This window comes from Plectrocnemia conspersa, unplaced genomic scaffold, assembly GCF_051122295.1.
Source record: "Plectrocnemia conspersa isolate PC_06_02 unplaced genomic scaffold, ASM5112229v1 ptg000006l, whole genome shotgun sequence".
NCBI lineage: Eukaryota > Metazoa > Arthropoda > Insecta > Trichoptera > Polycentropodidae > Plectrocnemia > Plectrocnemia conspersa.
In genome coordinates, this window is record NW_028277170.1 from 3380717 (window position 1) to 3407248 (window position 26532).

The window sequence follows — 26532 nt, forward strand, 5'->3', positions numbered from 1 at the left end:
TTCTATACTAGAATACAGTAGTGTGCTAAAAAAATTCATAGCTCATTTAGAGGAATGTCTATATTGTTTTTCAGTCGCTATTTATCTAATTGACCGTCTATTATTATGAGCAAAATATTTATAAAAATATAATGACAAATCGTCTGTAATTGAGTTTGAGCAAAAAACACGGCCCTTTTTTTATGTTAGGGATGGCTGGCGAAATGTAAACAAAAGCAGTTATTGCATACATCTATTATTATCTTCATTCAGAGATATTTTTAGCCAGATAGTCCACAAAATATGCTTCACTAAACATAGATGTTCAATATTAGCAATAAGTAAGTCTCAATAATTATATTTAAATAAAATAAAAATAATAAAAAAATGCGTAAAATGTATCATATTAATTACTAAAGATAGTTTGTACTAAACGACATAATTAAAATAAGTAATAATTGAAATTTGTTGACGGGAGCTTTTTTACAACATGCTTAATTTATCTTTTATTTTTTTAAGTAAATAAATACAAAAAAATATTCCTTTTTCATATTGCTGAGAAAACTAAATAGTATTGCTTATTATTTTCTTACATCATTGAAAGGACCCAAAACAAGTTGCAAATTTTTTAAACACACACATAACAATATTTATTAAAAAAAAGCAATGATTTTTAAAAAAATGTCTGGGAATAAAATGTTTATGAGGTATTTACGTGTTTTTTTTTACATTATTTCCATAAACATTTATAACTCAAATTTAATTATTGTTACTTTTACAATTAATTGAAATAAATAAGTACGTATTAAGTATTAACCATTAGACTTTTCAGTCTGAATCAGTGACATATGTATATATTATTAAGTATACATTATTATGTGTAATAAAATTTATAACCAAAAGATGTCATTGTAGCTGGGGCCAGTTTCTTTAATAAAAGCGCATTTTTTATTTAATAAAAACGCTGCTGGGGCTCGAACCCGCAACCTCAGAATTACTAGTCTGAGAATTCCGTCCTAAGCCGTTTGAATGCCGTAAGGACTCCGGTGTCCACTTACGAACGACGACATGAATGCCGCTAGGACGCGGGTGTCGCATTATTTTTTGTAAAATTATAAAATATTTTTATCGATACTTTTTGGGTATTTACTTATATAAACTAGATTTTATTTTGTTGCAATAATAAATAAAAGTTCACACAAAAAAAATAAGAAATATTTTTTTTAAATATATTTATAAGAACACGAATATATGCTAAAAAGCGCTTGGCATTCTTAACATACACCGCCTAATTTTACTTGGCACTAAAAGAGTTATTAATCGTAACTGACAAAAAATAATGAGTAATATATTTTATTGGAATAAATTGTTGAGTAGTTAATATTTTATAAAAGACGATGTTGTCATAGATTTATTGTCTCCAAAGAAAAAGATATGGCGTCAGTATTTTCGAAAAAAAAAATCCATCTATTTTATAATACATTAGGCCCCCCAATAACACGGTAAATTGCAGACGTGCTATTTTAGTGCCCGATACTTTATGCGTGAGTAAGCCAAAGAGAGGATATCCCATATTCGTACGTACGTATTGCAAAAAAATTTAGTTCCCCAACTACACGCACCCAAATAGCACGTTATTAATTCACCGTGGTATTAGAGAGTCTACTGTATATCAATTATCATATTTATCGAAATATTAAAATACAGGGTATTTTGACAATTTAAAAATATCCCGAAATTATGTTTATGTCGGTTATTCGTTCTTTAATAATTAAATAGATCCCCAAAGAGTTTAATATACATTATTATTATGATTATCTGCAAATTCACTGCAAAGTGAGCAGCATAAGCTATTATTTCACACCTCGCAGTTGGTTATTGCTGCGGATTGTGGAAAAATTGGTACGTTTTCATCGGTCAGCGGAACGAAAAAAAGATATACGTCCGTGCCTACATACATTACAAACAGTGGCGTCCGTGTTCACGGAAAAGTACGCAAGTATAAAGTGTCGCAATAAATACAATTTATAGCGTACAAATGCGACGGAAGCGGGTTTAATCCGGGAAAAAGGACAAAAAGCGCTTAACGACCGTCCGTTGATACGTTGAATAGTGCACACACGGTGACATTGCATATGACAAATAATTGTACCGCACGGTGAATAATGGCCACAGTTACTATATACTCTACAGATTGTCATTTATTTCATTATTTTTATTATGTGCTTCTTTTGAACGAGATACGAAATCCGGACGTAGGACGTAACGCAAAAAACTAAGCGGATGTGTCGTCGAGCGCACACACTTAATTAACCTCTTCGCTGCGCTGCCATGATGTTAAAAATAACATTTAAAATAAATGATAATATTCTGAGAGTAAAGATACAAGGCTATTGAAAATATAGGCTCAAGTCGTTAAGCAACGTAGATAAATTCCTAGTGCGAGGTTTCTTCAGAGGTCGGAAAATTCTTGAGATTGATTTATTTTATTGATGTGTATGGTAATAATGAAATAAACTGGCGAAATAGTGTCGTAAATTTAGGTCGTAAGAAAGATACGTTAATGGCGAAGAAAGCTATCCGCTATTACTGATTAATAATTATTTTTATAGCCAAAGAATCATATAACTTGATGTACATAAATTGTAGCGACCGTTCAATGAGATAACAACATTTCTCGGAATAAAATTAAACCAGCTTTTTATTACAAAAATAAAGTGTTGAATTATTGAATGAAACTTTGGTTCCAAGTAACCATTTCCCTCAATCAGGTACGAGATATATCAACGATTTTGAATCACGCCCTAGGACAGTGGATCGTAGATCGTCGATCAGAGTGGATGGATATTTTTTTAGGCAAAGGACTGAAGCTATTCTGCCCGATGGTTTGCTATTGGTCAATCAGGCCCACATTTTAGACCCCAAAGTTTAAAGAATAAATAAGATATTACATCATAGCCCAGATTAAAGAATAAATAAGACATAGCCCCAAATTTTTCATTTTAAAATATAGGTCAATGGTCTTGTAAGTACTATACAACAAAGAGCTACATTTAATACATTAACTAAAAATAAATAGAAACCCGGAGATTTCGTACAGCTGCCCCACCAGCTACGCTACATACCCTTCTTATATTATATGCATATAAAATAATGTTCAAAACATATTTCAAGTTTTATGAAACATGTTAATGGTTATCATGCATTTCATTATTTTAGCATGTGCTCTATTCAAATAAACAATAGGGAATATCTGGTGTAACTTTGACTTTTATCAAAAAACAGGCCAAAAATATTTTTAAGGCATTTAATGATCAGCTGAGTCATAAAATCAACATTTGTTGAACTGTTGATTATTGTTTTAACTTATTCAACTTAGCTCTTAGCTATTCGTGGATATATATTATTTTACCACATTCACTTTAAAAACCACATTACATTAACAGTCCTTTCATCGCGAAAATACCGCCCCTAAGTATGTAACGCGCTGGGCAGTCTGACTAAAAATTAAAATTTTGACACAAAAATTTGACTTTTTGTGTCAAAATTTTATTTTTTATGCGTTTTAGTGTACAATTTGGCATTCTGTTTTTATAAATAATATCACCACTAAAAGACTGGGTAACCACTCAGACACAATTATACTGGTATTACCGAGAGAAAAAAAATATATATGGTATTAACATTACTCTTTTATTATTAATTGATAATATAAAAGATCGAAAAAATAATGTCCATTCATTCAAAGTCGAACAGAATGCTTTATGGATTTAATATATCATTAAATGTTAATATTATACTAATAATAAAAATCTAATGATTATTACAGTCCTAACATTTTATTTTAAGAAATTAAATGAAAATGTAGTAACCATTGTTGTTTTCATATTTTTTTAAAATATAATAAACAAGCATGTCATACTTTGACTTAAGTAACCGACATGTATGATCAATTATCCATTTGTCTGTTAATGCATATTTCGTGTTTGAAAGAATAATAAGCTTTTAAACAACCTTCCTTACATTCAGGTACTTCTATAAATACTTTATACGCTGATCCTTTATTGTGTTGTCTATGAGTATTAATACATATAAATAAGACGACTGAGTACAAAAATAATTTTGTCCTATTTATTCCTTCACTTTAATTCATAAAATAAGGGAGTAAGATCTTTCATCTTTTGAAGCAAAAAAATGTCTCTTAATTTTTTATACTAAGGGTCAGAGCACCAATTAATTCCAATGAAATATATTCTTATATTACTATTTTTGTCAGTTACGATTTTCAGAAAAAATCTTACGAGAAAGGAGTGATTTATTTATATAATCTCCTTTTAATTATTGAACATTAAATATTTATTTAAGTATAATTTATTAATTTTAATTAAAAAAAATTATGTATATATTAAAAAATAGGTACATGCTGAATAATATTTTTTAGCACTGATATCCTACGCAGAAAACACTACTTAAGTTGATCACTTACAATGAGCATGATTTTATTCCTCGCTTCTGCTTTCAAACTAAGTAGTTCTAAGCCATAGAGATATGTTTTGTTCCGCACTAATGGTATTTAAAAAAAAATCGGTACTAATGGTATTTTATTAATTGTTAATCTGATTTTTGCTTCAGTACCGGCATTACATTTATATGAGTGATGAAAAATTTGAGAAATTAACATTGATGATATATAATTACGTCTCGCTAGATAGTATTTAAGAATCAAACGTTAGTTTAAATATATCCTATTTCACACAATAGATGTTTCAATCTATTGTTGAATAATAAACGAGAAGTAGCAACACTAACGAGTCAAAAATATCACGGTGCATTAAATCAATCTAACAAACAGTTCCTATGGACCCAATACTTTCTGTCAAGCAGGCTGACAATCATCTGTCCGACAAAAAACCACTCTGTCCGTCTGTTCCACAGCTATTTTCTATTGTGGAAATGTTCTGCCTCTCGGGCATCATTTTCACTATTCAGGAACTGCAGTCTGAATTGCGGTGGTACCATTTCATGCGGGACAATATTTCACCAAAAGTTCGCATGAATTATTTTATTAGTGTCGCACAGCGATGCTTTAGGGCAGACATTTTGACCGCTTGTGAATTTTTAAGGATTCACTCTCCAACGTGAAAGCAAATGGACACTCTAACATAATTAATTATATGCGACCCCCCACTACATATAATCAACTTATAACTATAATATATTAAGTTCTTTTTGTATTTTGAATAGTTTATAATGAAATATTATGCAACAAAAAAATATTTTGATGCGACTTGCTTCGATAGTTCAGATAAGTTTTCGATCGCTCGTTTAAAAAAATATACTTTGACGCAAAATACATTGTTAGGACTAATCATTGTTTAAATAAATCACACTAATGCAAAGATTTAAGCCAGTAATTGTCAAATTGGGCGATATCGCCTTCTGGGGGCGATCCAAAGAAGGCGGCAGTAGCTTCCTTTGCAAATGGGGGGCCGGTGAAAGCAAAAAAATCGAAAAACTAATTAATTTGCCAGCCCTTCAATATAAAATCATGTGGAACCATGCGATTTGAGCTTGAGCCAAAATTACTGATAAGAGTATTTCGGTGACATGAGATCAACATTATGCTAGCTTTGTGCTAAAGTCATATCAAGTAACGGAATTTTCAACCCCGATTCTATCCGGGAAATGTTACCGTAACATTTTTTTAATGCGCCCTGCTTTGCGTGTTGAACCATGTGGTCCAATAACATTATCCCTAATCTTTTAACTCAAAGACAAGTTAGACCCTGTGCTCAACTGCATCCAAAAGTAGCCTCCGGCTTGCATACTTAATGCACAGTGGCCCGTGATGCACGCACACACAAAAGCGAAATACAAATTCGATTTTCATATATAGCAGCAGATATAAAAAGCGGTTAATAGCTCGTGCCCGCCACACACGACACGCGACACAATGGCGACCGAAAAGACAATGAAGTGGTCAGGAATACATTATCGTATAATTTGTCACGACCACCATAATTTGTACACGAGAGCCGATCGGCGTCCTGTGTCCTCTTCTTCTCCTCGGCCGTCGTGCACTCGTGATCGTTTATGGGAATTAAGGCTCTCGTGAATCCTAATTACGTATAAAAAAGGAACTGCCGTGGACGGAATCTTCAATAGGGGGTCACGAGACGAGATCCTCTCTCATCGCACGTACGTGTGTGTGCGGAGCGATGCTAATATGTTGTGGGGAAGACAGGAAGGAAAGTGATTTTAAGAGTTTTTATTTTGGGAAGAGGATGCGAGTCATTAGTCAAGATTGTGTTTTGCACGATAAATTAGTATTTTTAGAAGGGGAGGGGTAGAAGTTTAATTCTCGTGGGATATACATCCGCATATTAAAGTATATACATATGTATGTATAAAACCCTAAACGGTTATGTACAAATATATAGCGTGTATGACATAATCTCCAAAATAGTAAGTATGACTTAAAAAAAATGTGTTAGCAAATCAACTAAAAAAAAATCTATGAAACTGGTAAATATATATTACACATATAAAGTGAAGTGAACACAGATTCAACTAGAAAATCTTACCGTAACTTTATTGTAATGATTAAAGAAAACCACTCAGTTTTTATCTTTCCAATAAAGTTAGCAATCATGGAACAAATACATAAGTCGGTTATGTTGGTATTCTGTTAATTTTTCCAGTTTAAAATTAAGCAATCAATATAAAAAATGGGTTGTGTGAATAGTTAAATAGTTCATTTTATTGCATAAGCAACATTATCACTTTTTGTGATTTTTACATCACTGGTATCATCATTCCTTATAAAGAAATCAATACCGGTATTACAGAGAGAGAGAAACAGTCAATACAGTTATTGACATTATTTTTTATTGATTAATAATAAAAAATACCGTAAAAATAATGTTTCTTCATTCAAAGGCAATTTTAATGGTTTATTGCTATGTTTATGCCATAATATATCTTTGAATGTTGATATATGCTTGCGAATTTTGCAAAACTTGGGATTTAATTTTATATATTTCTAAAAATGCAATTATTTACATCTGAAAAACTTTTCGAAAAACATCTGAAATAGACCAAAATATTTATTTTTACAGTTGGATGTGACACAGACAAAAATCCTTGAAATGAGTATTGCCGCTTCAACAAGAACAAGCGAGACAACGAATATTCGTGCGACGTATACGACTTTATTCTTGTGACTTGGCTTTAGCATGCGCGAATGTATGTGTGTACAAATTGGATACTGTGACGTTCACTGTTGTAAATAAATATCAAGAAAATAGTTGATTTTTTATATTTTTTATCATTACTTTAAAATTTACATGTATATTTCTTACACTATATAAATTAAGAAAATATTATTACTAATTCACATTATTGGCAATATGTAGAGTAACAAAATATACGAAAATAATTGTCTAGGGTTTTGTTGACATATTTAAGTAGATAGTTCTACAAGTAATGAAAAAAAACCCATTAAATCTTGGACTGGCAAAATAGTTTTTACAATCAAATAATTTTTATTTTAAAATTTGCTATATATTTTGGGCAATATATTAATTAAAAAAACTGAATGCTCTACAGTTTGTGAAATAAACTTAATTTTTTTGTTTTTTATTTTTGCTACACCTTTAATATCTACTGCATATTTTTAAACTAATCATTGCAATACCGGTAGTATCGATACTAGTAATATCGGTATTTGGTCAAAAAAAGAGTACCGAAAAAAAATTGCAGCCGTATTTTCTAAGATATTTTTTCCGACAATATAAATGATTGAAAATGAAAATAATGATAAATAAAAATGTTTTTGTACAAAGTCGATTTTTATTAGTACTCATAGAGATAACACAATAAAGGATAAGCATATTTTTAGAAGCACCTGATTATAAAGAAATTTGTTTAAAAGCTTCATATAACAAAACAGATTTTGCGCCTGAATTTTCGAAATTACTTTTTATATTGATAAGAAAAATATTTTATTTAAAATAAATTGTAATTAACGCCCTTGGCTATAATTAATAATTTCATATTAAAAACAATATTTTATGTTACACTCCTCAAACAGAAATTAATATCAGGGTCAAAACTGTTTGGCTAGGTTAATATAAAATCAATCCAATCAAAAGAATTCGAAACATCCGCAGTTGATAGTACATCAATTAACACCAGTTTTTCCACCTGAAATTCTGTATATTTTTACAAAATTAAAAAGTAAAAATGTTACGGTATATGTAAGTAAATTTGATAATATAGTAAGCAAAGAACTTACAAGAAATGGTATCCATTACTTACGAACATTTTTACCAGGTGTTTATGATTTTGATATTTCCTCATTATTTAGAAAACCGCAATGATTCACAGATAAAGAAATTAGGGGGATAAAGCTACAATTCAGATAAATTATCGCCGTATTTGTTTATTGGCGTCATCAAGTAAAATATTAAAAAAAAAATATATTATTGCGCTTAAAAGAACCTCAGGACTAAAATTATGACCTAATAAAAATGTTTTTTCATTCCTAATATTTAATGTAAATAGAAAATGAATGCAATGGTTATAAACCAGTTTAATATAATTTAATAATATAAATGCTTCTATAAATTTTTGTATCAAAAAAATTATAAAAAACATCCATTTAAAATATAATATAAAATGCACTCACCAAATTTTTCGGCGTCCATTTTCTGCGTACAACTATCACAAACACATTTATTTTCATTATTACACTAATAAACTACACTATATCCTTATTTATATTTATTTATATTATTTACACTTTTTATTTATATATTTATTTTTATTATATACACTATTTTATTTATATTTATTTTATTAATTACACATTGATTTTTATTACATACACTATATTATTTATATATTTATTTTTATTATTCACACTTTTTATTTGCACATTTATTTCTATTATTTACACTATTTTATTTACCTATTTTTTTATATTAAATACACTATTTTATTTATATTTATTTTTATTATTTACACTTTTTATTTACACATTTATTTTTATTATTCACACTTTTTATTTACAAATTTATTTTTATTATTTACACTATTTAATTACTATTCATTTTTATTATTGACACTATTATTATTATTATTTTTGAGCGATATGTATAAAAACATTCGTCAATAAGAAAAATAATTTTACAACTTGTACATGTATGCTATATTTTTCCTTATGCAGAACAAACACGACATTTTTTTCTCACATATTCATCTTAATTTTTATTTTTATTGCCTTATTTTTTAATATATCCGATAGTCTTTCTGTGGATCGATAGCACGGGTATAGCAAGATGTGGTAAAAACCAGTGAAATGTCTTCAGAATCGATAGATTACACTGAATTATGCATCCATCCTTTAGCCATACTCATAAGAATATTTTTTAATTTAATTTTGCTGTTAGAATTCAGATTTTGATAAAGACAAAACGAATTAAACAATGCGCATTGAAATATATACAAAACTACCTTTTTTATCCAATCCATTTTTAATTTTTTTTTTGCGTTTTGTTAATAATACGACATTTTCAAATAGTACAGATAGGTTTGCGAAAGTGTAATCAATTCTTGATTACTTTTTAGGCAAATTCAATCATGGTTACAAGAGAAAGCAAAACCTTTTCCTGGATTACGAAATGATTTCATGGTATAGACTTATTTTTCGGTTATTCAGTCTTATGATAATAACCATATATTTTTGTAATTTAAAATATATTTGTAATTTAAAATTATATACCAAAAATGAAGAAAGATTAGTAAATACGGTGATGAATGTACTAAACCCATATCTGGATAAGTGGCACGGTGTTAATTCTGACAATTTTTAGCGTTCAAAGCGTTCTATTCGCAAAATATTTATTTTTACGGAAATCAAGACTTTGTGAAACAAAACGGAAAAATAGAGGTGTGCCAGAATCTCTCACAAATATAAAATTAATTTCCTTACAGACGAAACGTGACAAAGAAGGTAAAACGCGTATCCAAATTTGGAAAATAAATAGGAAAAGAGGTTTAAGAATGATATCTACTTTTTATAACAGCCAGGTGATAGACACAGGAAAAAAAAGAACGATCGAATATACAATATATAAGGCTCAATGTATAACGGAAAATAATAAATATATGAGTTGTTAATCGCACCGATCAATTCTACTATAGTTACCTAATATTTCGAAAAACAATGGAATATATAACAACGGTTGTTTATTTTTATCAACGGTTTTATTCGTTCAGTGCCTATCAAAGTTTGAATCGTAACAGCCATATTCAATTCAAAGATTTTCTTTTAAGTAAAAAGAAAGGATGGATGCAGAATTCAGTGGAATGTATCGATTCAGAAGATATTTAACCGGTTTCTGCCACATCTTGCCGTACCAGTGATTACGATTAGACGAAAGGCTTTCAGATAAGCTGAAAAATTATCAGTCAATACAAAAAAAAAGTGGAGCGAAATATGTGAGAAGAAAATGTCGTGTTTGTTCTGCACGCAGAATAAGGAAAAGTATAGCATACATGTGCAGAAGTTGTAAAATACTTTTTCATGTTGACGAAAGTTTTTATACGTATCGCTCAAAAAAAATAATAAAAATAGTGCCAATAATAAAAATAAATATATATTAAATAGTGAAAATAATAAAAATAAATGTGAAAGTAAAAAGTGTAAATAATAAAAATAAACGTGTTGATAAAAAGTGTAAATAATAAAAATAAATATAAATAAAATAGTGTAAATAATAAAAATAAATGTGTAAATAAAAAGTGTAAATCATAAAAATAAATGTGTAAATAAAAAGTGTAAATCATAAAAATAAATGTGTAAATAAAAAGTGTAAATAATAAAAATAAATATAAATAAAATAGTGTAAATAATAAAAATAAATGTGTAAATAAAAAGTGTAAATAATAAAAATAAATATAAATAAAATAGTGTATTTAATAAAAATAAATGTGTAAATAAAAAGTTCAATAATAAAAATAAATATAAATAAAATAGTGTATATTATTAAAATAAATATATAAATAAAAAGTGTAAATAATAAAATAAGGAGTGTAGTTTAAAAGTGCAATAATGAAAATAAATGTGTTTGTGACAGTTGTATGCAGAAAATGAACGCCGAAAAATTTGGTAAGTGCATTTTATATTATATTATAGATAAATATTTTTTGTAAATTGTTTATAAAAAAAATTATAGAAGCATTTAAACATACATATTATTAAAGTATAAGAAACTGGTTTATAATAATTACAATCATTTTCAATTTACACAAAATATTAGGAACGAAAAACGTATTTATTCGTTCTCCTAAGCGCAATAATTTTTTTTTTAAATATTATACTCAATGACGACAATAAACTAATACGGCGATAATTTATCCGATTTGTAGCTTTTCCCCCTGGTTTCTAAATCTGTGAATCATTGCGGTTTTCCGAATGGTTAGGAAATATCAAAATAATAAACATCCGGTAAAAATGTTCGTATGTTAATGGATGCTATTTCTTATAAGTTCTTTGTTAACATTGATTACATATACCGTAATTATACTTTTTAATTTTGCAAAATATATACTTAATTTCATGTGGAAGAACTTTGTTAATTGATGTGCATTGTTTCGATTTATTTTGATTGGATTGATTTTATATTAACCTAGTGAAACAGTTTTAACCCTAAAATTTATTTCTGTTCAAGTTATATTTTAGATGAAATTAATAATTATGGTTCATACATTTCATTGCAAAAATTCACGTGTCCCAAAAAGGTGACGATTCATTGCATTGCGATGCAATGGGATAAGACGACTCTTTTTACGAAAAATTGAGGTAAAATCCAATTAAATTTTATTTGATATTATCTAGAAATAGTGTACCACCATCTCTCATTATCATGTAAAGACAAAATTAATAGTATCCCAGGACTACTAAACAATGTTATTTAAAAAAAAATATTTGTGCACGAGGCATTTTCATTAATAATAAAAAAAAGTATGTTCGAAAATTCGGGTGCAAAATCTGTCTTCTTTTGGAACAATAAATCTAGAATACCATCGTCTTCTGGATTCCTCCTAAGTTTTTATACTAAGAGCTAGGACACTACTCGTTAATGTATTTCGATAAAATTTATTACATATTATTTTTTGTCAAGAATTTACGAGAAAGTAGTGCGTAAAAAACTGTAAATCAGTTTGTTCAAAATGTGCCATATTTTTTTTAAAAACATATATTGCATAATTAAGATGTGATTTATTTATATTATTTTATTTTAATTATTATCGAAAGATATATCTCTCGTACACATATTTATTTCTACTCATGTTTAAAGTAACGGTAATTAAATTTGAGTTATAGATGTTTATATAGATATTATAGAATAAAATATCGGTTAATTCTGCATTTAACTCCAAAACAATTTGGCCTAACATTTTCGATTATTTTTTGGAAAAATATTGATTTGCATTTTTAATTAAATTGTGTTCTATTTAAGAACTTTTTTTGAGTACACTCAATGATGTAATGTAATAAAAAGCAAAAATATTTAGTTTTTACAAAAATAAACAAATAATTTATTTTTCTAAAAAAATAAAATATAAATTATGTTTGATTTAAAAAAATATTCGTCAACACATTTAAAATATATCGTCTAATACAATATATTTTTAGTTAGTGCAAAATTGTGTTGCATTATTTTCCAATGAAAATTTTTTTTATATAAAAACGTACATTTAACGCATTTTTTTATTGCTAATATTTAATACTAATGTTTAGTATCCCATATTCCAAAGACTATTTGGGTAAAAAAATTCTAAAAATTTCGTGTATGTAATACCTGCTTTTGTTTTCACTTCGCCAGCCATCCCTATCAAAAAAAACATTTTCCTCGTCATTTTTCTGTTACAAGACAGAATTACTGGGAACTGCTAAGTACTGTTATATTTGCATTAGATAAAGCAAATATATTCTTTTTATATTGACACGTCACGCATATACAAAAAAAAATTGAATATATTAAATTGAATTATAAAATTTGCGCCGAAATATCGACTGGTTGGATTTTTCGCATAGGTAGAGTAATATTTATGTCGCGCTTTGCGACAAATGAGACGTTGACATCTATTACTACTGTGTACTAAAACTTTTGTATATTGTATATTATTAAAAAACTACTATACTACATGTACACAGATACATCATAATCTTAAGCTAAAGTTTTTATTTGTGCTGGTTAATCTCCCCTATCTCAAAATTAGTCCTTATTCTGAAAAGTTCGGGCATGTCTCACATACAATTTTAATATTTGGAAACCAGTTTATTTTTATATAAAACTCTTTGAGAATATATAAAATGAGCAAAATTGCTCTGTATGGTCAAGTAGACATTGATTTTATTTAAATTAAAATTACCATGTGCAGTAGAGTGTTAATGAATGTTTGTTATGATTTAAAATAAGTTTTTTGTGAACCCATTAGGATAGCACAGAATACATCCCCTCATTCGCAAAATTTAATTTTAAAATCTCAACACATTTATTTCATCCACCCCTAATAATACGCGCGTGTAGCAATAGCACAGCAGAGTGAGAGAATAGTTGCGTATGGTGCTAAAAAATTCAATATACCCCGTTCGCATGGCGAAAAAGGTGAGCGAGCTGCGTCGAAGGGATGTATCTGAATAGGAGGGTGCCGGGACCACCGGGTGCTGCTTGCACCAAGGGTAGACTTATATAAACAGGGAACTAGTCGGAAGACAAAGCAAACTTGGCAATTTCATCTCCGAAGACACTTTCGGATGGCCGACCCCGAAAGGGGTGGATGGATAGATTCGGAAGATGAGACTCGCAGGTCTCCCGATATGCGAATTAGACGAGGCGGTGGCTTTGTCACGCCTACGACTGCCAATATTGTTTGTTGTTGACGAGTTGGTCGCCTTTTGCAGGCAAAAATGAGTGCGTTGATAATTCAGAAACACGAGATACCATTGACATGTGAATGCATTAGTCTAAAATAAAAACACTTTTAATTCTACGTTGTCAAAAAGGTGATAGGAAATAGGATTTTATTAGTCACAATACTATTACACGCTAACTGCACTTTGATATGAGGAAAAAATATCTGAATCAAATACTTATTTTTCAAACATCAGGCACGGACCCACCTTTTTTATGCAGCTAAAATTGCAAATTGTTTTAAAATATTCGTACAAAGTTAATTGTAAACAAAATTAGGCTTTATGAAAATTCTCGATTTAGTATTTTTTATTGAGAAATTTTCGAGGGAGACACAAGATTTGAGATTTTATATTGTCTTTTCAATTAAATAAATTGTTAAGATACGTATACTTTTCAGTCAATTACAGTTTTAAAACGTATTAAATCGCATTTTATCGTAAATTATGCTAAAAGATTTATATTAAATCTCATTTAACTAAATTTAATTTATCATCCTCACTATAAAAAAATAGGTCAATATGCAAATAACTATTGATATAAAAATTTAAAAATATAATTCAATAGTATTTTTACATGGGTTTTAAATATAATTTATATTACTATAGTATGATTTAGATTAGGTGCACAAATTATACATAGTAAAAAATATATAGATACTTGTAGTAATTAATATTCAAAAGACCACTCATGAAATTAAACTCACGACGTTCACGTCGACAGTATCATGATTTACTACACGTGCATTACCTATCGATAATTTATAATTTCCAACTTCAAAGATCTGTTCCTTTGCAATTTGTTACGGTGAATTAATTTAGTAAATATAGCAATAACAAATATATTAGAATTTTACTTCTATAATCGCAAAACACGGATTACAATAATGCATTGTTTTTAGATTATGTAGTTTTTTATCTTAGATTATTTTCAGATAAGATGGTAATTGATTAACCAAACTGGAGCATATAAAAATAAACTTTTTTATCAGCTATTTATTAAAATATTAATGTTTGTTTCACAATGGTAATTATTTACAGAATATTCAGTAATAATTATCATTATTTACTATTTTTTTTCTGAACATATTTGTAATAATTATTTAAGTATGTGATATATTATATCTACAATCAAAAAACACGGGTTCCACGCTCACTAAACGACAAAAGGCAGTCGGAAAAGATTATCAAAAGCTAGTTCTTCGAAAGTTAAGCAAATTTTTCTTTTAAGTCGCCACCGTCAATATGTGAGCTATGGAGCTCGTCGCTCCGATGAGTATTTGGCTCATTCTGGAGTACCACAAGGATCGTATCTGCGTCCTCTTCTATTTTGGATTTGAATCCAATACTTTTTCACATTTTCCAGATCCCCTTACTCAGCGGAATTTTCTTACAAATGTTTCAAGCAGAAATACCTCCATCGATGACTTGGGAGTGGCGTTTGCAATAAGGCGTCGAGAATGCTCAGCTTCGTTATGCGGAGCGCGTGTCACTTCAATAATTTATTAGTATGTACGATACGCTAGTTCAAGCGTTCTCTAATATGGCTTCATTGTCTGGAGTCCAAGTGAACTGAAGTACTCATTGTTGAAGAGTAGTCAAGATAATGAAGCCATATTTGAGAACGCTGTGGTCAGAATCTTTTCATAACCATTTGCCTTTTAACTTCAAACACAATAATAACGCAACAATCAATATGACACAATGACAGTTGAATGCTTCTCTAGAGGTAAATTTTAAGTTTCAATGCCAAAAATAGATAATGTTATTTTTTTAATATTCGTTTTCGAAACTTTTACAAACATTGCATTACTTTTGTTGTTCTGCTGTGTTACTTTAAAGCAGTAAAAAGTAACTAAATATGAAAGAGCATATATAAGCAAAACAAACTTTATTGCATTATGATTCACAACCAATATTAATAAACATATATACACTTTCTAATAATATTTTATGTGGAAAATTATTGGCAAGAAATAATACACGGTCAATAAAATCAAAGCCTCGCAACTTTACAATCATAATTACATGCACAAAGTCGGAGTTTGCATTTCATAGCCTGTAAAATGTTGTCAGTGATTACAACTATAAATATAAGAAACTCTCACTATTAAATGTGTATCTTTAGAAACAAACTTTAAGTTTTTTCATGGGGTTATTGTTTGTTCTTAAAAAATACTAATTTATGAATAGTCGATGCATGCTAGTTTTCATGTGTGGTTTTCTTATCAGCAATTAGGGACTAAGGATTATTAAAATTTTAATTATTAGTTGGTATAAGTTATAAATATAAATCATTCATCGAACAAAGTAGTAAAGTATAGAAAGCTGCGGTGAGCATAAAATATTTTAGTATTCACATTATCTTTATTTACAACCATTATTAACTTAACACTTATACTTGATTTTAATATTATTCGAATGATGATAAAATTTATTAAACAAGGTTTATTGGTTCTAAAGTATGCATAAAGCATATAACAATAGAACGTAAACTTTGCAACTTTAGTTCTGAACCGGTCGTATGCCTCATTCGCGTTTTATAGCCTTATTTACAGAAATTGCATATTGGCATCTTTAATTCTTAAATTTAAGTACTTTGTAAAACAATTGGGAGTAAAAATAATATCTCTAACATAATTGAATACATGCAAAACATTAAAAAAATATTTAGTTAGAAACAGTTTAGTTATTACACAAATAAGTTCAAGAAAAAATAAGTAATCTCTGATCTTGAATTTCAGACATCATGAAATACAGTATGTACAATGATTAAACAATTTTTTGAAATATAAAGATCAATAAAGACAATACACTAATTGATTTTTTCGAAAGGCGAATTTATTGCTGTTATATTATTAGAATATAATCAATATTCTTTACTGAAATTTCTGAAATATTAATAGCAAAATAAGTACTCTACTTTATACATTTTTTTTTAGATGGCTTCGAAAAGATTAAGTGTACTTTATAGGGATGTTAGTGTTAAGCAGATTCTTTAGAATCAGATAAAATAGTTCTGCTTCTGTCGAATCTTATGTAATAGAAAAATAAATCGCTTTTAGATCGATCAATATGTATAATACATATATATGATATATTATATAATATATACAGTTGTACTATTGTATTTATGTATTGAATACTTCCGTTAAAATATCTTTTAGTTCTGGTGACGAATTTATACAAATAAGGTTACTTTTACATATCATAAAAATAAAAAAAAGTTCTGTAAAAAAAAAGTGTGAAGTAAATAAAAAGTGCTTCTGGAAAATTATTTTCGTACTCCTTATATTTATAGCACGATCGTTGGGATGTAAAGTGTCCGGCTATCGGTATGGGAAACCGGTAGCTCCCACTGCGAAACATATAGGCCGAAAGGCCGGAAAATGTACCGCATGAACAGTTGATGACGGTCCATTGTACACGATCAACAGCTGAGGTTCTAGTGCGCATGCGCGACCAATTCAATTCCCGATAAGCAATTTATGGCACACGCGTATCGATTGCGCAAAACAGCTGGCCAGCCAGCCCACCCACGGTGCAGTCGGCTATAGCCGCTCCCTAAGCGTGGTTGTCTGTAGCTATGTATGTATGTTATGTAAATTAAAAAATGAATAAATAAAAAAAATATTAAATATTTAGAATGGTTTTACAATTCATCTACCGCATGTATGGACTGCACGCCACCGATATATAAAATAAAACTTCGAAGTCGAAAGCAAATTGATTTCGACTGATTTTTTCACTATTCTTATCAGATTATCACTTGTTTACGAATTTTATTTAGTGGAGTGATACAATTTAAATAATAATCTAAATGCGCGTTGCAATTATTGATAACATTTCTATACAATTGTGGTTCAATACAAGCAATAACATTTATTACTATTTTATGCGGCCTGGAAATCTACCTCACTGTTGTTTCTCTGTGTGGCGTGTAACCAATCCTGTTACGTATTTTCTATCTTAAAAGCTATCTAATTTATAATCATGCCGAGTGCTAAAAAAATGTCTTAGGGGATACATTTGTCGTTCGTGAATGGTTCTAAAGTTGAATAATGTGCAGAAGGTTAGATGCCACAATTTTCACATAGTACAAGATTTGTTGCCGTAATTAAACACAAAATTATATAATAAAAAGATTTTCGTCTTTTAGTTTCCGCATTGGGTAATGGAAAAGGTTCAATTCTCTTGAACTAACATGCGTGATTAAACATCGCATGATTGACACTCCAACATTTGTATGACTTGGGCAATGATATATTGCTTCTTTTATCATACTCACTAGACATCACGCCAACAGTCAGTCGGAATAAGTCCGTACACTATTGACTCGAAACTAGGGTTCTCAATTGAATATTATTCCAATAATTGGTCGAATATTTAGTACTCTTAATATATTTACTTTATGTGCCTTTATTTTGTTTCGAAATTTGAGACAATAAGACGCTTGTTCTTAGCAAAAAAATGCTTTCACGCCTTCGAAAAACATTTGCGAATAGAACGTTTATCGGTGGTATCTGCTATGATCAAATACACAGAATTCGTTCGTTGAACGAAACAAAATGTTGGAAAGGCCCACTCATTATTATCGTTTAACGCTTATCTCAAAAATAGGTGTGCGTCGCAGCTTGTTGTGAGGTAATAAGTTATTTGTATTTGTTGTTTCAAGACGCAAATGTTTTATTTCAGTATGTCAAATTCGTTTCAATCATAATTAGCTATTGTATATATAAAAAAATCGATAAAATTATGGTTATTTGAAAAAACTGATATGACAGCGATGATAAAAAATCATGTAAAAATAAATTTAACATTTCACTTTTCACCCTCTCACTATTAGTAACAGCATATTTTATAAATTCAAAAAGTTTAACGATTATGAAAGTGATTTATGATCAATTATAATATTTATTTTTTAATTTAATAATATTTTACAGACAATTATATGTTTTTTGGCACTAATTAGTTAAATAAAAAATATCGGTAAAAACTGAAAAAAATACGAATATATTCGAATACTTCACATACATTTCTTCTTCAATATTCGAATAGTTAAAAACTATAAATAATTAAGAACTTTATTTGTAACCCAGAGGTCGCGGGTTCGAGCCACGGCAGCAATCTCCAATTTTTTTTAAAAAAAATGCGCTGTTATTAAAAACCGCCCGTAGTTGCAAAGTGACTTTTATTGACTTTAAATTATAATATTAAGTCACCGAATTTGGTGGTTTATGAACCCAAGACCCAATAAAAACATTTTTTTATTGTCTGTATGTCCTGCATAGCTCTCAAGTGCGTTATCTTGCCAAATACTGATTTACCATTTGTGACAGGTAACGGCATCTTAAGAATTGTAGTGTTTTAGTATGCGTGCTCCCCTCGTTGAATCCACAGACGACGACTTCTTCACTGAATAAATCGCGAGACTCTTGTCTCCGTCAGGATTCCCCTGCTACCAAGATCCTTCGTAAATATTCAAAGATCGGCCACGTACTACACGTACGTGTGACGCCAAATGACGCCATTACGGCCTACGATTCCGAATTAAGTTTGGGCCAAAAGTTGGTTTGCTCAGATTTACGAGGGGCGATAGTTTGTAGCAAGAAATTGGACAAAAAGACGCCGAGGGAGAGGCGCGCTTTGGAGGGGGGAGCTCCTGAAGGAGCGAAAACTGTTTCTCATCTTCAATTCAGGATTGAGCGTCTGCTGGTGTTACAATGTGTCGGAGGCAGCGTACCGATTCCTTACATCATTTGCAATTTAAATATATCCTCCTCTGTCTTTGGAGCACTTGCTCGGCGGCGGCGATGGTGGGGGTAGGCGGCGGTCGGGGTGGGGGAATATTGTGAACACGACCTGGCGCCGTTAAACTACGCCCAAAACTGCACAAAATGAATGTTTCCGACATACTTTTTTTCGACTCCCCCGCATACAAAAGCGAATAAAAAAGTGGAATAATTCTAGAGCGCTTCCCGATAGAAAATACTACGTATATTTAAATCAATATAAATTTTCAGATACCTAAAATTGGTAGTTTACCATATATGAGGCATTGAGAATATCGGGGGAAAACTCAACAAATATTTTAAAGATAGTTTAGTACTTGTGAAGCGAAGCTCAATCCGATATTTTAATTAATGATAATAATATAAGCCCATCACTCAACCGATACGCTATAAGGGTTATACATGTACATACAGTAGTATGCAAAAAAATATTGATAAAAATATAAAATCAAATCGTTCAAAATTTAGATTTATTGTGATAGGTTATCAGTACAAAGACTTAAAAACAAATGTCGAATTGGGTGCTATAAATCAGGTCAAGGGTAAACATAACTACACTTGAAGATCGAGTACTACAGATGTGCTTATGTGATAGACGCAAAACTGCCGTGGATATTACCAATGAGTATTTGTGAAACGTTTGATAAGGACATAAATGTAGACAACTCTTGTGGCTTAGGGAAAAGTGTATGCAATCGTAAAACATAATAACCGAATAAATTTGTTTAACACGCATGAAATGTTCTAATCGACACAAAAACTGGATTGTTTTGAATTGAAAAAGAGTAAAATATACAGCGATAAATGTCTCCATGCAATTCAGAGCCAAATAATCTGGGGGTGCTTCTTATATTCCGGAATGAAAGTTATCCATGTATATCTTGGATTTTCTTCATTCCTTCGATTGAAATGCACGTGGTCTCAAATTTAGACTACAACTTAATGGACGTTTCTGTACTACGTCATCAGGCGAAAATAGTCATTTTTTATCAAAATAATACTTGATTAAAAAATCTAAAAATCTACAGATTTTTTTATTATTTGTTTATGCTATCATAAATAGATTCGATGTAAAAAAGTAATGTTAAAAAATATTTATCAATTCTCAACTATTAACTGTTTTTTAATGGATAAGGAAAAGTTTTAAAGAGGGGAATAGATAAGGTGGGAGAGTGCTCTTATTTTTTCTCGATTTCAGAAGAAAAGAAAGTGCTAATTTATTTCAATAAATATTTTTAATACATAAATTCAATCAATAGTATAAAAACACATTCAATTATCAAAAATATGTTCACATATTTTTACAGCAAAATTAAAAAATATTTACAAATACGTCGAAACAGGTCATGAATTATTTATCGACTATACAAAACGAACAGAACCAGGACGGGCATTCGAAATAATTTTGTGTTCGAAAAGATCTTTTACACCAAAAAAAACGAGAGCTCGAGTCAAGTGAAGAGTGACAGTATTTCGGTGACAGTAGCACCTGTCGCCAGTCACGCCACAGTCATTATCGCGAAAGCTTATAAAACGAGTATTTGTTTTGTAAAGTAAACTTTGGACGTAGTTAAAAAAAAGAGAAGGGAGTTTAAGTAATTAAGTTAACCATAGAGATTAGAGTACACCTTTCAATTACATGAGGAAACTTAATTCAACCCTCAACCTGTGTAAAGTCGTCAAAAAACAACTCACCCTATATTTCCTCGACGGCTGTCTTAACATGTTGATACCGTCCGTTGTAGACTTGCTGAACTTCTTGATGCCCTCTTTGACTGACAACTTAATATTTTCACTGTCTGTCAACGATGACATACTGCCCGTGACGACGTCTTCTTTCTTCTCTTCTTTCAACGGTTCCGATTGATCTGATTTTCTTCTAACTGCATCGTCGCTAATAACCTCACATTTACTTTGAACGATCGGCTCGTAATGATAGATCGGCTCGATTGATTGTTTCGGAATACTCTTCTTCCTTAGAATGACCTCTTCTTCTTGGATTTGTTCGATTATTGGCGCCGGCGGATCGATTGGGAAGCTTTCATCATTGACCGATTGATTGAACGATACTTCTTCGAGTTGTTCGGGCACGCTCGTTTCATATTGTGGCTTGTCTTGAATAGGACTCGACGGATTAGAAAATGAGCAGTATTCATCTTTGAGTACTATATACTTCTCGTTATTTTCCATTTTAACAACTGCTAATGTATTGACGTATTGTTTAAACGTGACTCGAGCCGCATCTGAAAAATTGAAAAATATGTAACATAGACTATATCGAATCAGTTATTATATATAAGCAATACAAATGAAGCTCAGAACACAATTTTTACAAACAATATTGAATCACTATCGTTTTTTACCAATTTAAAGCATGTTTATAAAGTTTTGATAATTTTGTGTGGATCTGTGGAGTCGGAGTCGCAGAATTTTAGGGATATGGAGCAGTAAAAAATCATCTGATTCCGACTCCTTTTTATAACTTTTTTAAGACGTTGAGTGAGTTGAAGAGCATTTATTTTCTGCACTTAAAATAAGCAAATCTAATTAAGAGCTTCCGTAAACGCTGACTTATAAAAAACAATTAAATTTGTTGTTTACATTTATTTTAATGTATTTTAGTGAATCGTTTAATTTATTATTTATTTAACATAAATATTTTATTTTACTTAATATACTATATTACATAATTTTATAAAATTTATTAAATTTTATAAAATTATTAAATTTTATTAAATTTATTTTTTGCACTTACTTTTTTACATATATAAGGTGAATTAGGTTATAACTTTTAAAACTTCTTTGAAATGAATCTATTAACTTCATTTTTAGACGCTATAACGATTCACTATCACAGTACAAGCAATATAAACACAATCAAATAACATTCTTTTAAAATATAAGGTATGTAATTTTCACGTGCTTTATTTTTACATACAATATCTAATCACTATCACAATATAAGCAGAGTAAAATAACATCATAAAATAGTGTTATTTTAATTTTTAAGTAGCATTTATTTAATTTTTTTATAAAACTGCTCAGAACTTGATTTTTACACACAATATCGAAGCACAATCACAATACGAGCAATATAAATACAAACAAATAATGTGATTTTGAATTTTAAGGCATATTTATAAATTTTGGTAATTTTCACGTTCAACTTATATAAAACTATTTCCACATTTTTTTCACAACAGACTATATTGAATCACAGTTGATGTCTGTAATCAATATTAATGATATATAAGTCTTAAGTATCATTTATTGTATTTTAATACAACTTCTATTAAACGAATCTCAAAACTTAACTTTTACATACAATAACAAATCGCTATCACAATGTAAGCAACAAGGACACAATTAAATACCGTTATATTTAAATTTAAAGCATGTTTATAATTTTTTGGTAATTTTCACCTTTAACTTATATGCTATTATTTCAACATTTTCTAACCCACACTATATTAAATCACATTTTATATTCATGTAATTAATGTTATTTTAAGTATTAAGTAATAATTATTTAATTTTAATATTTTTTTAATACAACTTCTATGTAATGAATCTTATAACAAAATTTTTACACACAAGAACAAATCACTATGACAATATAAGAAACAGAAACATAATTAAATACGGTTATTTTTAAATACAAAACATGGTCATTTTTACATTCAACCTATATGAACTTATTTTCACATATTTTTGCACACACTATATTGAATCACAGTTTATATATAATATGTAGTCAATATCAATGATATATAATAATGTTAACTTAAGTAACATTTAATTAATTTTAATATTTTTTTAATACAACTTCTATGAAAGAAATCTTGGTATTTAATTTTAACACACAATAACGTAGCACTATCACAATATAAGCAACATTAACATAAGTAAATATAGTTATTTTCAAATTAAAAACATGTTTATAATGTTTTTGTAATTTTCACATTCAAATAATATGAAGTTATTTAAGCGTGTTACTAGCACACACTATATCGAATCACAATATATATATTTAGTCAATATGAATGTTATAGAATCATGTTATTTTAAGTTTTAAGTAAAATTGATTTAATATTTAAATTTATATTTTATACAACTTCTATGAAATTAATTTTAGAATTTTAATTTTAAACACAATATCGAATGACTAACACCAAACAAGCAATAGAAACACAATCACATACCGTTATTTTCACATTTAAAGCATGTTTATAGTTTTCGTAACTTTCACTTTCAACTAGTATGAAATCATTCTTAAAACACAATATTCACCATAACATTAGCAAATTAGGATCAAATTGCCACTAAAAACGATAATGAATCTACTTGCGAAGTTATATCTCAACAGCTCTTTGTTTACCACTTTGACAGATGAAGCAACAGGTTTGACGTTTGAGGTTATGTTTATCAAGCGCAGACCGATGGGTCAAAAATCGCGTTAAATTGTCACAAATCGATACTAGACTATACTAAATGGGTGTTAATGCGTATTTAAATTACTTCTGTGTGATTAGTTACGGTTGTTATGGTAGTTTGAGGTTATAAACAAGGTTTGTATGGAGCTGTCATCTGTCAAATTGGAAGGCTCACCTCTGGTATCCGTGTTGGTGAGGAAAGGCTTAAAGTGCTTGACAAGACTGTGGTTCGTGACCTTGCCCCCATTTTCCGATATGAACCGCTGTATCTCCTTTAAACTGAGGGAAGTCGGAGAAGACATCGCGCCGCGCGACAGGCGTCAGTTTGTTCTGCGTGAAGTTAGCTGCGCGTATGACGTCACACAGGTGTGACGTCACATATCACCGGCACGCCTTTTCAAGTGTCAAAATATTAATATGACTAATATGATGATGTAGTACTTCTTTTATTTTATTTTTTATAAAAAAATATATCAAATAATATCGGAATCTTTTCTGAATAATTTGTAGGATTATTTTTATTTTTTTGTATTATAAAATAGTCTTCAATGACATACAATTATACGTTAATTAAAAAAACTATAAAATATAAATAATATGTACATATTTTTATTTTGTTTGTATTGCATAGTCGCCGCTATTTAAATTTGAAAAAATATCATCCAAGGGTGGCAATTCTCTCCTCCACTACCCCTCTGGCGTTCCGAGGTTACTGAAAAACTATTTGTAAAATTAATTCTGTTTTTCAATTACGACAAACGTATAAAATGCTTAGAAACTATCCTAATTAATTATAAGACAATATTTTCAATTTAGACTGTTCTAATTTATTTGGGACATGCCGAGCAAAATTTGTGTTAGGGTCAATATGCTTAGACCAACTCGAGTGAGTTTCCCACTTGTACTTATAAAGTTATTAAAACAGTTCAATATTAAATAGCTTTTTTAAATTCAAAAAGTAATCCAAATATGCCACAAGAATACAACATTCACTTTTACATATATTTAAAGGAAAAAGTTCAAATTAAAAATAAATATTTTTAAATTAGATTAATATTGAATTTATATTTTTTATTATCTTGTGTCAAAGATTAAATTAAATTATTATAGTTATGAATAAGTGCAATTATTTTAATTAATAAAAATAAAATTACGGGTTTCGTCCGCGTCGTTCCACGGTCACTATCTTGTACTCTTTGAAGGCAGTGATAAAATCCCTCAATTCTAAAATGTGGAAGCGGTTGATCAAAAAATGTGTCACGTTGTCAGTTTTTGGCGAAATTCTCTTACAGTTAAGGCAGAGATATTTTAACCAAAAATACTTCTACCGATGACTTAGCTTTTGTATTTACATCGCCAAAAATTGCAAAATTGTATTAGTAGAATTTTATAGAATAAAAATTGTAAAATTGCAATAGTAGAACTTAATAGAATACATATTTTCTTTTGATTTGATGGTTTAAAATCCGTATTTTTTATAAATTGAAACATCACCTAAATCGTCACAGGATGCTTTTTATTCGAGCGTCTTGTATCCTCAATTAGACATGACTAGGCACCGTTCAAAGACTGCGTTAATTGTTTTTGTTGTCTGAAAAAGACAAAGGCTTTTATATATACAATATAATAACACGCGTACATTTTGAATTAATTCAAGTTCTTTAAAAGACGTGTAGGAAATCGCGAACATTGCCAAGACATTGAGTTTAAAGTATGTTTTATTTGTTTTCGTAGGTCAATTGCGGAAAACAGTCGTGTTTTTTTTTACGTGAATAATCCACAATTCCGGTCATATACATGTAGTCTGAGTAGACATAGTCTTGGCAATTGCATTTCCCTTGGAAGACAAAGGTGAGTGCGGTTTCAGGTAGATGAAAACAAGTTTAAAGCGCGAGTTCCGTTCGACATTGAGCGTTGTGAATATTATGATTACGTTGAAGGATGTTTGTTTATAGACAATGCGTTTAATTATTGTTTTACTTGGATTTTTATAGATCTTATCACTGGATGGAACTATACGAACTCATTACAGTATTCTTTTAAATTACTGAATAACAAAATAATTCTAAATATTATGATTTAATTTGAGTGTATTTTTGAAAATATATTTACTCATTCTTACGCATTAGTTATCGCTTTTTAATTTTTCGGGCTTTAGATTTATTTATTGTTTACATATTAATACATAATGTTAGTTTAAATTAAAATAATATTTATATTCCAATAGCTTTTTAAATATCTTTAGAGTATCAGGTAATTCGAAAATGTTTTAATTTTAAAGATTCAATATATAATTTTAATACAAAAATACAACCTTCTCCACCACTCTATTATTTTTTTAAGC

At 29.4% G+C, this 26532-nt stretch overlaps 1 protein-coding gene across 2 annotated transcripts in view; it reads right to left on the minus strand.

Moving 5' to 3' along the window:
- Positions 1–24520, minus strand: part of sowah (ankyrin repeat domain family member sosondowah) — a 260833-nt gene extending 236313 nt beyond the window's left edge. For both annotated transcript variants that reach the window (XM_088187790.1, XM_088187791.1), the window contains exons 1-2: positions 24364–24520; positions 21451–21998 (exon numbers count right to left, since the gene is read on the minus strand). In XM_088187790.1, coding sequence (XP_088043916.1) covers positions 21451–21998; positions 24364–24490 — 675 coding nt within the window. In that variant the 5' untranslated portion in view covers positions 24491–24520. The remainder of the gene's footprint in view (positions 1–21450; positions 21999–24363) is intronic.
- Positions 24521–26532: the final 2012 nt, after the last annotated feature.